At 48.5% G+C, this 13,137-nt stretch overlaps 1 protein-coding gene across 1 annotated transcript in view; it reads right to left on the reverse strand.

Moving 5' to 3' along the window:
• Positions 1–13,137, reverse strand: part of vwa8 (von Willebrand factor A domain containing 8) — a 62,513-nt gene that overhangs the window by 39,539 nt on the left and 9,837 nt on the right. The window contains exons 13-22 of the mRNA XM_056580474.1: positions 11,043–11,203; positions 10,324–10,437; positions 6,991–7,174; positions 6,633–6,710; positions 6,392–6,507; positions 5,731–5,831; positions 5,364–5,470; positions 4,361–4,432; positions 3,307–3,383; positions 301–376 (exon numbers count right to left, since the gene is read on the reverse strand). Coding sequence (XP_056436449.1) covers positions 301–376; positions 3,307–3,383; positions 4,361–4,432; positions 5,364–5,470; positions 5,731–5,831; positions 6,392–6,507; positions 6,633–6,710; positions 6,991–7,174; positions 10,324–10,437; positions 11,043–11,203 — 1,086 coding nt within the window. The remainder of the gene's footprint in view (positions 1–300; positions 377–3,306; positions 3,384–4,360; positions 4,433–5,363; positions 5,471–5,730; positions 5,832–6,391; positions 6,508–6,632; positions 6,711–6,990; positions 7,175–10,323; positions 10,438–11,042; positions 11,204–13,137) is intronic.

The raw sequence follows: 13,137 nt of genomic DNA on the forward strand, positions 1-13,137 counted from the left end.
ACCCTCCATCTCCCCCTCCCTTTTATCCTCCTTCACTTGCTCCCGCATCACGTTATTTTCCCAATGTTGCCGGCCTCACACAATATCTACTCCTCCATGACAACCGATTTCTGGCTAAAGGCGAAATGGGGCTGACGCAAAGCAAAGGGTATTGCACCGTTACGTGAACGCAGAGAACCCAGAATGACCGCTATGACAGTCCGCCCTCCAACAAACAGTGTTACGTTTTAATAGTTCGGAGATTGTCCTTTTTATCACAGCAGCGTTTGTGGGTGCGCGTGTGGGTTGTTGCTAACTGACCAGCGGCGAGTCGTCGTACACGATGATGCCGTCCCGGACGGACGTCTGCATGGTGAGAGTCTGGACCGTGGTGTCTCTGGAATTAGATCACATTTGCAGGGGTCAGACACTGCAATCCTTTCGCACCCTAAGAGGGTTTTTTGGGGGACAACGAAAAGTGTTACGCGTACAAAGAAAACAAAAACATGATGGATTCGACACAAAAAAGAAACTTCAGAAATCTTGGTAATCATCTCTGTAACCTGTGTTTGACAAACCTGTGTTATACCAAAATAATATTCAAGGTCCCTTAGTTTCTGTTATAATAAGCATTTTGTTTAATAGACTATACCACTTTGAGAACATGCCCAACCTAAAGATGACTGTTAAGTATATGTTCTCAATAAGATCGACTTACTGAACATATGCTCCGCTCCAAACTTAATTACACCATGTCAAATAAGTCGCAGGTATTATGAAAACGGTTGGCATTTATGTTGTCCGCGACGCTTAATCAACTTGCCTGCTTAACTCCCGAAAGGCTTTGATAAAATATGAACGCATCAGACTTGGCACTTTGGCAAGCATCTTAGCGTTATCCATTTGATCCCATTATATCAAACAGGATATGCCCTGCGTGGCGTCTGTGGCTCGACTGGTGTCTCAGATCATGAGTGGATCTGAAACCCACTGACTTCCTCAGAACAGCACTTACGTGAGCCTGATCGATTGATCGTAGAGTTTGTCAAATTTCAGCTGACCGATATTTCCTTTGTTTGACCATAGCGCTATTGATTAGCAATTACAAGCCTTTCACAATTTACCCCCTAGTGACATCACACGTGGGCCTGTGCAACCAGATGTACGATGGGATAGACCAGCCTACCCGCTGGTTAAAATCCTTGGTACTTGAGTAGCCTGATCTATCATTCATACATCTGGGTGGACCCACACACACACACACACACACACACACACACACACACACACACACACACACACACACACCACACACACACACACACACACACACACACACACACACACACACACACACACACACACACACACACACACACACACACACACGTGTGATGCCACTACAGGGCCGATTGTGATATGGATCGTAACGGCTAATCCACATCACACCTTGTGGTCAAATAGGGGACTTCTAATACTCATCGTAAACTAAACTAGCAGAGCAAAGCCTGGTAGAGAGGGCGGGACGGGACGGGACGGGGGGGATGCCCCAGTTAACTCAGACTGCTGGCCAAGGTCTCTCTCTCTCTCTCTCTCTCTCTCTCTCTTTTCTCTTATTCTGAGCCACATCTCTGTAGGCCGCCCGCCATCACGGGACCCCCTGGGGCGACGCTGTGCTGATCCAAATTCTTTCTTCACCCGGTGCTAATATTAGCCTCTAAACAGGCCACAGCCCCCCCCCCCCGCCCACACACCCTACGATCCACTTTTGACTTTCCGAAACACTTTCGAAAAACTAATATACACACCCACATACACAAATAAACGGAACTAGGCGTCCATGTGTGCATACGTCCAGATGTTTAGAGGCCAACTAAAAAGCAGAATGCATAGGAACTGGAGCCTCACTCCCTGCAGTCCTCTTCCTTGGGGGGGGGGGGGCAAGGCACGATATCGACAAATCCTTCCTACAGCCAGCATAGACTGAATGTTAGATGGACGCATGCTCATCTTATCTGACTCCGTCATTTAACTAAGGAGAGAGACGGGCGGGGGGGAGGGGGGGGGAATTAAATTGCTGTCCTGTCTGCTTGATGCCGCCTGGTGAAGACCACCAATCAGGCACCAGGGAATGACGGGTGTTAGAGGGTCATTTCATTGCACAGGGGTCAATATTCACAATCAGTGCCTGTGATTTAAAGCCTAGGATGCAAACGTTCCATGTGGACAGATTCAAGGCTTATCCTTTATGCTGAACATGCCACACGTCACGTATACACACGACATGCACGTTTGTTTTTATGTGTATAGATATATATATATTTATTTTTTTCACATTTTCCCTAACTGATTGTTTTTTGTGTTGATTCGGTCATGTGGTCAGATTGAGAGATTAACAGGTAAACCAGTATTTTATCGAGGATAAAAAGTGCATTGTTGATATGGGGTACAATTCATACCACAGTCCACACCCCTATGTCAAGTCCTGAACATCATTCAACCATTTGGGACCGTTAACATTTCATCCTGGTGTCTGTAAAGTCTTTGTCTCTGATTAAATTCGGCACATCATATTTCTGAATCACTACGTAGCTACAGCACGTCAACATGTTCTTGGTGCTGGCTGAGCAGGCGGTTGTTTGTTCTGAGTAGCCCCCTAACGCTACAGCAACAACAACAACCCAAACACCACAGCCACATAGCGAGACTGTGCGTCTCATCAAAGAGAGGCCTCTTCATATTGCCCGTAAATGGCCAAGCCCCTATTATAGGTGATGATCTACTTCATGTGTATAAAAGGAGAAAATGACTGCAGACACCATTACCTTAACCAGGCATGCAATCTACTGACTAGGGTGGATGGGGGATGTTGACGGGTCACTGACTAAGTATGCATGTGTTTCACAAGCACAGAAAACAAGAAGGGCTCAGTGTGAACACAGCAGCAACAACCCCATGTTTCAGTTAAAAGTCAAACACGATGGGATTAATACCAATTTTGAGGGTTCGAAGAAGGAGAGAGGGGGGGGGGGGGGTGTTATCACCATGGTAACGACCAGTGGTGACAACCTACAGCAACATGGGATAGTAAATGTTGTTTATGTATATTTTATTTCTGAATTGTCTAACCCTCATCAACATCAACCGCTGCGCTGGTGTTAGCCCTCTGTCGGTGAAGATGTACCTTCGACCACACAAAAGAGCAGCACTAAAATACCTGCTATAACTCTTGCACTTCTCCTTGGTTTATATTTGATTTCTCACTTTTGCAGTGGTCATCGTGTGTGCAAGTGTGTCGTGTTAGGGGAAGGGGGGGTTCTGTTGTACCTGTGGAGCTGCAGGTACTCCCTGGGACGATTCAGGAGATGCAGGAAGCGGTCAACCACTTTGTTTTTGCCCACGCCCTGCAAACACACACACACACACACTTGGTTCAACGGTGACACTCGAATGCAACTGAATCGGCACTAAATGGAACCGCACTGCTGGGCTTGTTGCCGCGGCGCCCGTTCAGCCAGAGGCGGTGTGGCACTGATGCTTCTAGCGGGCCGCTGACGGACTGGCGTTCTGACAGGAGACGGGCTCCCACTCGTTCCCCTATGGAGACGGCCACCAGGGAGACAGCTGCTGACCGTCTGTCTTTGCGCCCCGTCGGTCTGTTTACCTGCCGGCCAGTCCGTCCGTCTGTCAGCCTGTTTGTTTGTCCATCGACTGACCGCTGTGCTGTAAACCGCTGTGACAGCCCCTCCTGGCCACTGCACGCCACCCACACATGGACCCCCACTCAACACTCACGAGACAGAGGACCACGCAAGTGGGTTTCGCCACAAGCATGCATGCACGCACGCACGCACGCACGCATGCATGCGCACACACATAAACACCTAAAGTGAGTACAGGACACCTCCACCCCTCTCCCGCCTCAACAGGCCCTTAATAGCCAGGAGAAGGGGCCGGTGCGCCCCCTTGGATTGGGGACCAGACCCCCACCCCCTCCACCCAGTCAGCTGCGCTAGAGGCGGAGGGAAGGGGGGGGGTGAAATGTGCGCAAGCAGACCTCGTTTCATAACCTTCCTCCTCTCCCCATGCAGGGCTGTCAGCGGTGGCCTACTTCCACAAGCCTGCTAAAGACTTTCTAGAGAGGGGCAGCCTGCTGTATGTGCTAACCTCAGCCGATGCCCTCTTACGTGATAAAAAAAATAGAAGCAGGACAACACTCAAATCCATCCTATTCATTAGGGGTTTCTATTATTATTACACATGTTCAGTCCCATTTGGGGAATTTCTGAATTTTGCTCTTCCTAGAGACCGAAGGACATTTTATTCAAATTCTAAATCAGGAGAATAAAGGGTTTTAAATGACAAGGCTCCGCCCACTCACCTGGTTTCCGACCAATAGAAGGTGTTCCCCTAGCAGGAAGTCTTTCAGCATGTCCTCCATCACCATCATGTGCTGCGGAGACAACCAATCGTTGTTCATGTACCGGCTGACAAACACTTTTAATCGGTTGCAGTTTGAGAGGGACCTGGTACATTTGTTCCTGGCCTACATGGCCAATGTGCTGAAACAAAATAAATAAATACAGAAATGGGCCAACTCCCGCTCTGAAGGTAACTTTCAGCGACACAACATCTGGTTTGGGGCTAAGCAGAATCTAGGAACTGCTTATTTTGCTTCTTTCTCGTACAGTTTGCATCCAGGATGTCTCTGCGTAAACAGCTAAAAACAGGTCACCCAGAAATGGGCCAGGCGGTAAAAATAATTCCACCCCTTTGCCTGTGCCCCATCTCTGCCTCAATCTTGCTCCCTCTGCCTCTCTCCCTCCCTCCCTCCCTCCCAGACTCCAGGGGCCAGGTTTATATATCCGTCCACACGTCTGGCCCTCTGCAGCGTCTGGCCCTCTGCAGCACTGGAGTTGATTGGCAGGGCCGGCGGCGGGGTTTTGGCGGCAGACTAAGACTGGCGTCCTGTGGGACGGCGGTGAGCGTACGAGGACCGCCCATCAGAGACGTCGCCCTTCCACCCCCCCGGGGGGGGGGGGGAAATGTCACAACCATGCAATTTCTCATTCCACCCGAGCTCCCTTGTCCGTCAAACGACTAAGGAATAGTATGGTGAGTTAATAAATACATCACTAAATACAGTAATTTAGTTATATTCAAAAAAGCTATATAATTAACTATTTCAATTAGAGAGGGAACAGAGTGTCTCAGACACGAAGCCGGCCCCTATTTTGGGAAAAAGGTCGACACCGCCCTAGAAACTGAGTTTGGTCATGTGACTGGTGGAACTGCCATGACGACAGCAAGCAACCCAACTCTATGTTGGCGGGGCCGTGGATCAGGGACGTGAATAGACGGCCGTAGCGAGCTTCTATGCTCACCTGCTCGTTGTCGTAGAAGAGAACGTCGGGGACCTTCATCTTCTCCCCGGCGCTGAAGATGGGAGCGGACACACTGCCAATGGTCAGCACACCGTCCTCCACCGCACCTGAGGGGACCCACACAGCGGCCCTCAATGGCACTGACAGCATCTGTGTGTGTGCGCATGCGCGTGTGCGTTTGTGTATGTGTGTACAACTGATTGGCGAAAGTCATGTCATCACGTGAATTGTTGTTTTGCATCAAGAGATAATGAAGAAATGCGCAGAACTTCAATCATTTGAGATGAGAAAGAAACCTCAAGCAGGTGCTTGAGAGACATTGGCTGACTGATCAGTGAGAGACAGGTGAGTTGTGGGCGACTCTTACAGCCGAGGTTGGCTCTGGATCCAGCCGGCTCTGGGGACTTCTGGATGGAACAGTCGGAGAGACTCTTCTGGAGGGAGGCACGGGCCAGGCTAGGCAGGAACCTGGACATAACACACACACACACACATTTGTGCACAGGTAGAACTAGTAGATACTAGTTTGATCTCCTACCCATACATGGCACACAAAGAGTGCACATAAGTAGTGACATGAGCAACACCTGTGTTGATAATGTTGCTGATATTAGAGTCTGTGGCTGCGTTCCGAATCGCATATTTTTTCTTTTTACTTTTACTACGTACTGCAGCTGCTCTTACAAAGTATGTACTATTGCACACAGTATGCAATGCATCCAATTGGGACTTACTACAGTTGATTTCACAGATTAGCACACCTGTAGTGCAGCCAATCACGGGCCTCGTAGGTATGACGTATCTTCGGCTACGCAGAGGATAGTGGGGCAGAATAGCGCAAAAAGCATACTGCCTTTTCCATACTATGTATTCAGAGATACTTAATAGCATGGTAGGATTGGTATTGGAACGCTGTGTGTGTGTGTGTGTGTGTGTGTGTGTGTGTGTGTGTGTGTGTGTGTGTGTGTGTGTGTGTGTGTGTGTGTGTGTGTGTGTGTGTGTGTGTGTGTGTGTGTGTGTGTGTGTACCTGGAGAGGCAGGCCTTGTTGACGGCGTACTCAACGCTCTCCTCGGGGTACTGGGAGAGACGGCGGCAGACCCTCAACAGCTGTCTGGTGGAGAGAGAGGAAGCCAGGGACTTGGCCTACGCGCACACACACACACACACACACACACACACACACACACACACACACACACTCTTGTAAACATGTGAGTGTGAACAGTCATGGAATGTATAGGAATACATAAACGTATGTTTTTAGGTACCGTGGGGTCATTGGCCGAGCGCAGGCTGTGTGCGAGGTGCAGCAGCTGCTCCACGGCCTCTGTAGGGGCGTTGGGCGTCTAGGACAGAAGGGAGAGAGAAGCAGAGATGAGGGACAGAAACAGATACATTCTAGTGTTTATTATATTGTGATACCTCATATCTTAATTCACTCAAAAATAACGCTTGTATTAACATAACGGGGGTGATGATGAAAATCACTTTTAAAAGGTGATTTGTGGGATTTCCCTTTTGCTGTCTTTCAACCATGAGCCAGGTGTGAGTGTGAGTGTGAGTGTGAGTGTGAGTGTGTGTGTGTGTGTGTGTGTGTGTGTGTGTGTGTGTGTGTGTTCTGCTCACCAGTCCCTGGATGAGGCGGGCTTCCTCCGCCCGGGCCAGGGGACTGACTGAGTGGAACATGAACATGGTGAGCAGCTCGGGGCCCAACCACTGTTGGTTCCCCCCGGCCCCACCGTGGACCCCCACTACGGGGGGCTCGGCCAGGGCCAGGATCCTGAACGACGGGTGGATGGGGAATATAGACCTGGAGGAAGGAGAAGAAAATCAAACAACAAATCCCAAAACAGTTACACATTCGATCCCACAAAAAGTTAAGTGTGCATCTGGGTGTACCTGTTTGAGCTGGCTGTAACCAATGCCAAACTCTCGATAGGATGTGTGCCTGATACCTGGCACATGATGATCTTAGAGACATTTGACCCACATTTATTATTCCAGCTCCATCAGGGACTTGCAACATCAGAGGAATAAAGAAAGGGGATAAGCTGCACGACAACTGGCTATGCTATTACGCACACACACACACACACACACACACACACACACACACACACACACACACACACACATTAACACTTTAATATGGACACACACACACACACACACACACACGCGCACACACACACACACACACACAGTGAGCCACAGAAGCAGAGGAAGAGGAAGTGGGCTTGTTTTCTTACAGACGCCCCAGCCACAAACATCCTTCCTGCCAGCCAGCCAAGGTGGGGTTACAAGACACACGCACACATGCAGACGGGCTGACGTGCATTATAACCTTCAAGCTGTGCCAGTGTGCCTACTTACTCACACTTAACAACAAGGTCTTAAAAAGGATGGTGCATTATCACGGTTTTTAGATTACACAAAATACCATTCGGTTTCAACGTCTCGTTGCAATAATCTTGCCAGGTCCATGGCTTGATGTGGCTTGGCTGGCCTTTCCCACCAACTTTAAACTTAGTTCACCTCAAATACTCTCTGCAAGGCAAGACCTCCCTCTCCCTTTCTCACTCTCTCTCTCTCTCTCTGTCCACTTTGGCCTGTTACCTCTCTCATTCACACTCTATGGCAATCCCTCTCACATTCTCTTGCTCTTGCCCTCTTCCTGTTATGGTGGTCAAGCTGAAAGCAGCCATTGTTGTCATGTGCAAGGAGCGCACATCTGTTCGTACAGATTTAGAGTTGACCTCTCCCACACATATACCACAGTCCCCCTCACGCTGAACTGTGCACACAACGGTTTATAGCTTGTCTGAGGAAAATTGGCGGTGAGGGCCATGTGTGTGTGTGTGTGTGTGTGTGTCTGTGTCTGTGTGTCTGTGTGTCTGTGTGTGTGTGTGTTAGGGCTGTCACTTTTTCCAAAAATGAAATTCGAACGAATTTCGAATGTCCATAATTAATTCGAATAAATTCGAATACATTCGACCCCCCCCCCCCGCCCATAGAACACGACAACAGTCTTGATCTCGCGTGATGTTGCTCTTTTTATTTCTTGTGGAAATCACGTATACCTACTGAATTCATAACAGCACAGGATAAAAACACATTTGTAAACACAACAAGAGGAAGCTCCGACACACAAGTGCGCTGTCTTTTACACATTGACAATAACGGCTCGGAGCGCGATATGCGGAGCGCATGTCGTCCATGGCACACACAGCCTATATAAACGAACAATCTGTGAGGCCGACCTCCAACACGGCATGCTGCTCTTTTTATTCCTTACGGAAAGAAAATTACAAGTAGTCTCGCAGCTCTCCGTTACCGCTGCAGCTGCTTCTGTCAGCCGTGCTGTATAAGTCCCCAAACAGGCTGCCCACCGCGCCCAGCGCAGCAGCGGACTTTTCTCCCCGTCGTGTGCGATCAGTGTCGGTCTCCGTTTCAGTGAGCTCGTGTGAGAGGCTTTTAGTCACGAGATGTTTCTGTGCAGGGGAAAGGTGGACTAACCGGGAGAAGCGGGGATCCAGGAGGGCCGCTTTATTGAGGAGAAGCCACTCGCCGCTCTCCTCTTTATAGCGCATTTTTACAGTTCGAATGGAGAATTACACTTCGAATTCAAACTTTTCACCCCACCTTCGAACGAATATTCGAACTTCGAATAAAAAGTGACAACCCTAGTGTGTGTGTGTGTGTGTGTGTGTGTGTGTGTGTGTGTGTGTGTGTGTGTGTGTGTGTGTGTGTGTGTGTGTGTGTGTGTGTGTGTGCGCGCTTGTGCGTGTACTTGTGCGCGTGTGTGCTTGCCCCGCCCTATCGCCCAACAATATTCAACAGACTGCGGGAGCTTGTCTCTAGCTCTAGCTATGATAATATCATGGAGCCTTTTATCCACAGCTGACCAAATAACACATCAACAGGTCTTGCCCTTTGTGTGAGGTGGTGTGTGCGTGTCTGTGATGTTGGATACGACCACCGACACATACCTCGTGAGTGCAAGAATTACGGTCTACAAGACAAAAGGAGAATGGCCGAACACAAAGCGTTGCACCTCAAATCAACACATCTCACCAGGACGGCGACCCAGGTTGTTGTTGCTCTGAACAACATGGACCACGACAAGTGATCCATTTGGGCACGGACATAGACCTGAGCCAGTTTAGCATGGATATTTGGCATGTGTAACTCACAAGGAAACTCCCAAGCTGCAGGAGAACCCACATCTAGAAATAGAGCCGGACCTTCGCCGTTTTGAAGACCTCCCTCTTCTGACATCACAAGTGGGCGTGTCCACCTAGATGTGTGATGGACAGATGAGCAACGTTTGCTACAGTCCACTGGGTACCTGATCTATCCGGCACACCTCTAGGTGGACACGCCCACTTGTGATGTCAGAAGAGGCCGATTTTCAAAACGGCTTGTAATCACATTCACACCTGGTGGTATAGTATGTCCCCTTTAACAAAGACTGCAGGTTTGTTATGATCATGTGACGGGGCTGCCGGCTAGCCTGTAAAAAAAAAACTTCCCTTCACTATTAAAAAGCTGAGGACATGTGTGTCGCATCGACCCTTCATCAGCAGGTGACCAGTTTACCAGCCAATCAGAAGTTAAGCATGCGTAGCAAGTGTTTAACCCAGAGAGGGAGTCATCCAGTGCAGACCAAAGTAGAACATAGTTTTGGGGGTTTAGTTCTCCTTTAATATGACCCCCTGACCTCATAGTGTGTGTGTGTGTGTGTGTGTGTGTGTGTGTGTGTGTGTGTGTGTGTGTGTGTGTGTGTGTGTGTGTGTGTGTGTGTGTGTGTGTGTGTGTGTGTGTGTGTGTGTGTGTGTGTGTGTGTGTGTGTGTATAGGGTGTGGCCCACCCTATCGCCTAACAATATTCCTCAGACTTTGGGTTTACTTCTCCAATATGACCGACTGACCTCAGTGTGTGCGTGCGTGCGTATCGTACCTTTCCTGCAGCTCCTGGTCAGTCAGCTCCAGCTGCTCCTTCAGCGTCTGGTAGCGGTCCCAGCGGAGCAGCCGCGTGCCGTCGTACAGGGACAGCTCCCGGTCGTGGAGGAGCCTGGAGGGGGGGGTGGTACAGCACATTGGACTGGTCTGTACTTGTGTGAGTTTGCGTGTGTGTGTCTGTGTGTTTGCCTAAAGGTCTAAAGGTTCAACAGCACAGGGCGTGAAAAATAGTCCATTGTCCATTGAAGAGTCCAACTCGTTTTAGGAGCTATAAAGATGTCATATATTTATAGTACATATATTATGGGTGGGCGATTAATCAAATTTTGATCGCGTTTTCCAATTCTACAAAACTAATATAATCGAGTTTTCAATTATTCATTTTTTTGCTGAATAAATACAACATGTTTTCAAACTCAAAAATAATCGCTTGAATTATCGTGGTTTCAATTTTGAACAAAATAATCAAGATTATGATTTTTTCCATAATCGAGCAGGCCTAACATATAAATAAAAAAGATTACATGATTTTGAAGACCTCATGTCCTGGTTGCTTTTCATCTTTCCATCAGAACCAAGGAATGACAAACATCGTCTTTGCATACAAGAGGTCAAATTGAGGGAACATCCTTCCTCCCTAGTAGTCCATTACTGACAGATGCTATGTGTGTGTGTGCGTGACCGTGTGTGTGACAGTGTGTGTGTGTGTGTGTCTACCTGGAGAGCACGGCCAGCGTGCCCAGGTTGACCCGGTGTATGCCATCCAGAAGCAGCAGCTTTCCCTCCTGGGCGGCGGTAACCAACGGCGACGGCCGCCACGCCGTGTCACCGTTGGGCAGCGTGTACCTCTGCTGGAGCAGGTCCCGACCCGTCATGTCCTGCGAGAGGGGTGTGTGTGTGTGTGTGTGTGTGTGTGTGTGTGTGTGTGTGTGTGTGTGTGTAGGGAGGGTATACAAGAGGAAGCAAGGAAAGGAAAAAGAAAGGACAAAAAAACAAACCTTCAAAACACACACGCATAGCACAATAACACTGTTGAGGCAGATTCAGCCTGTACGCATAATTTCCCCTAGATTTTTTTGTAGCAGTGGGGCTGTGAGTTGGTATCATAGCAACGCAACGTTACTTCTGGTGAGATTTCTTTGGGGAAAAATTTACAGATTGAGCTTCCAAATATGACATATCAACCAACAGAGTCAAGGTATCTGCTGAGACCAGATCATTGTGCAAATGTGCCTTGAACTTGCAGTGGCGCTGACAATCCAGCAGTGGCGGTGTGCCACTGCTGGATGCATACAGGGGAAACAATGCTGTACGTAACCCTAACAACAGGGTAGGATTCAAACAAAGTAACATAAGTTATATAGTAGTAGTATACGGTTGTGTTGTAGCCCATTGGTTACAACACAATGTTCTACAGCTGGTGCATTCAAGCAGCAGAACCATAATTACTGTTATGAGCGACACCTGTGTTTGTCCTGCGACGACACCTCTGTGGAAAGGGTCCGTCGTAGATTGACTAATTAAGTGAAAGAGAAATGCATCCATTAGGGATAGGAGCAGAAAAAGCCTGCCCTTAAAGACAAAGGGCAGGCAGAGATAGAGGAGGGAGGCCGTGGGGCCTGTATTTTCTCTAGGCCCTGCTGACAGACATAATTCAAGAGATTTAATGGACGTGGAACAGGCTGTCCCTGTTGGTCAAACATAAGTCTCTCTCTCTCTCTCTCTCTCTCTCTCTCTCTCTCTCTCTCTCTCTCTCTCTCTCTCTCTCTCTCTCTCTCTCTCTCTCTCTCTCTCTCTCTCTCTCTCTCTCTCTCTCTCTCTCTCTCTCTCTCTCTCTCTCTCTCTCTCTCTCTCTCTCTCTCTCTCTCTCTCTCTCTCTCTCTCTCTCTCTCTCTCTGAAAACACCCTGGGTAATTTGTCCTTAGATAGATGGCAAATGTCCATTAGGTTACATGAAAACCATTGTCTTCCAGGAGCAACAGCGCCAAATCAGATACGGTTCAACATTTAGTAACTGTTTTGTTTCTTTGTCAACACACACATCCTATTTTAAATGATGGCTCCGAGGACAAATACATAAACAAAATCTATGATTTCCTTCACCGGGCTGAGAATTGTCAACGGCTTTCCCAAAACGGGATTTTCTTTTATAGCTGACATGACGGATTGCTTCATGCAGGAATTCCGCAATTCCCAGAGCACAAGTAACCCCTGACCTCAGCCGGCTAAAAATAGCTGCGGCATGATGCATAAATACAAAAGCCCACAGCATTAAAAACACACACACACAAGGAAGTAATTTTCTCCACTGTCCTTACCCAGTAGACTGCATTCCTGAGACACACACACACACACACACACACACACACACACACACACACACACACACACACACACACACACACACACACACACACACACACACACACACACACACACACACACACACAGCCCTTGATCTCTTAGCATCAATGCCATTCAGGCAGAGAGTCCTGCTTCAGTTCAGGTACCTCAGATCAGAACCAGATATGGGGAGTTCTTAACCCCCCCTCACACATACATCCCTTCCTCCCCCCCTGTACTTCCTCCATAAAACACACTCAGCCCCGTGACCAGAGACAAACGGGGGGGATATAACAAGACACATGTAGCGTTGCATAGCGGAGTGTTTCTGGACTCTGATTGGGTTATCTGGGAATCAGTCCCCCAGAGCAGCGTGTATCTAGGCAGAATCTGATTTGGACGTATTTAGATGTAACAACCATTTGGCTCAAAGGTATTCCCTAAGCCCTGCTTGGTTTGGATCCCCCCC

This window comes from Gadus chalcogrammus, chromosome 20 (genome assembly GCF_026213295.1).
Source record: "Gadus chalcogrammus isolate NIFS_2021 chromosome 20, NIFS_Gcha_1.0, whole genome shotgun sequence".
Lineage (NCBI taxonomy): Eukaryota > Metazoa > Chordata > Actinopteri > Gadiformes > Gadidae > Gadus > Gadus chalcogrammus.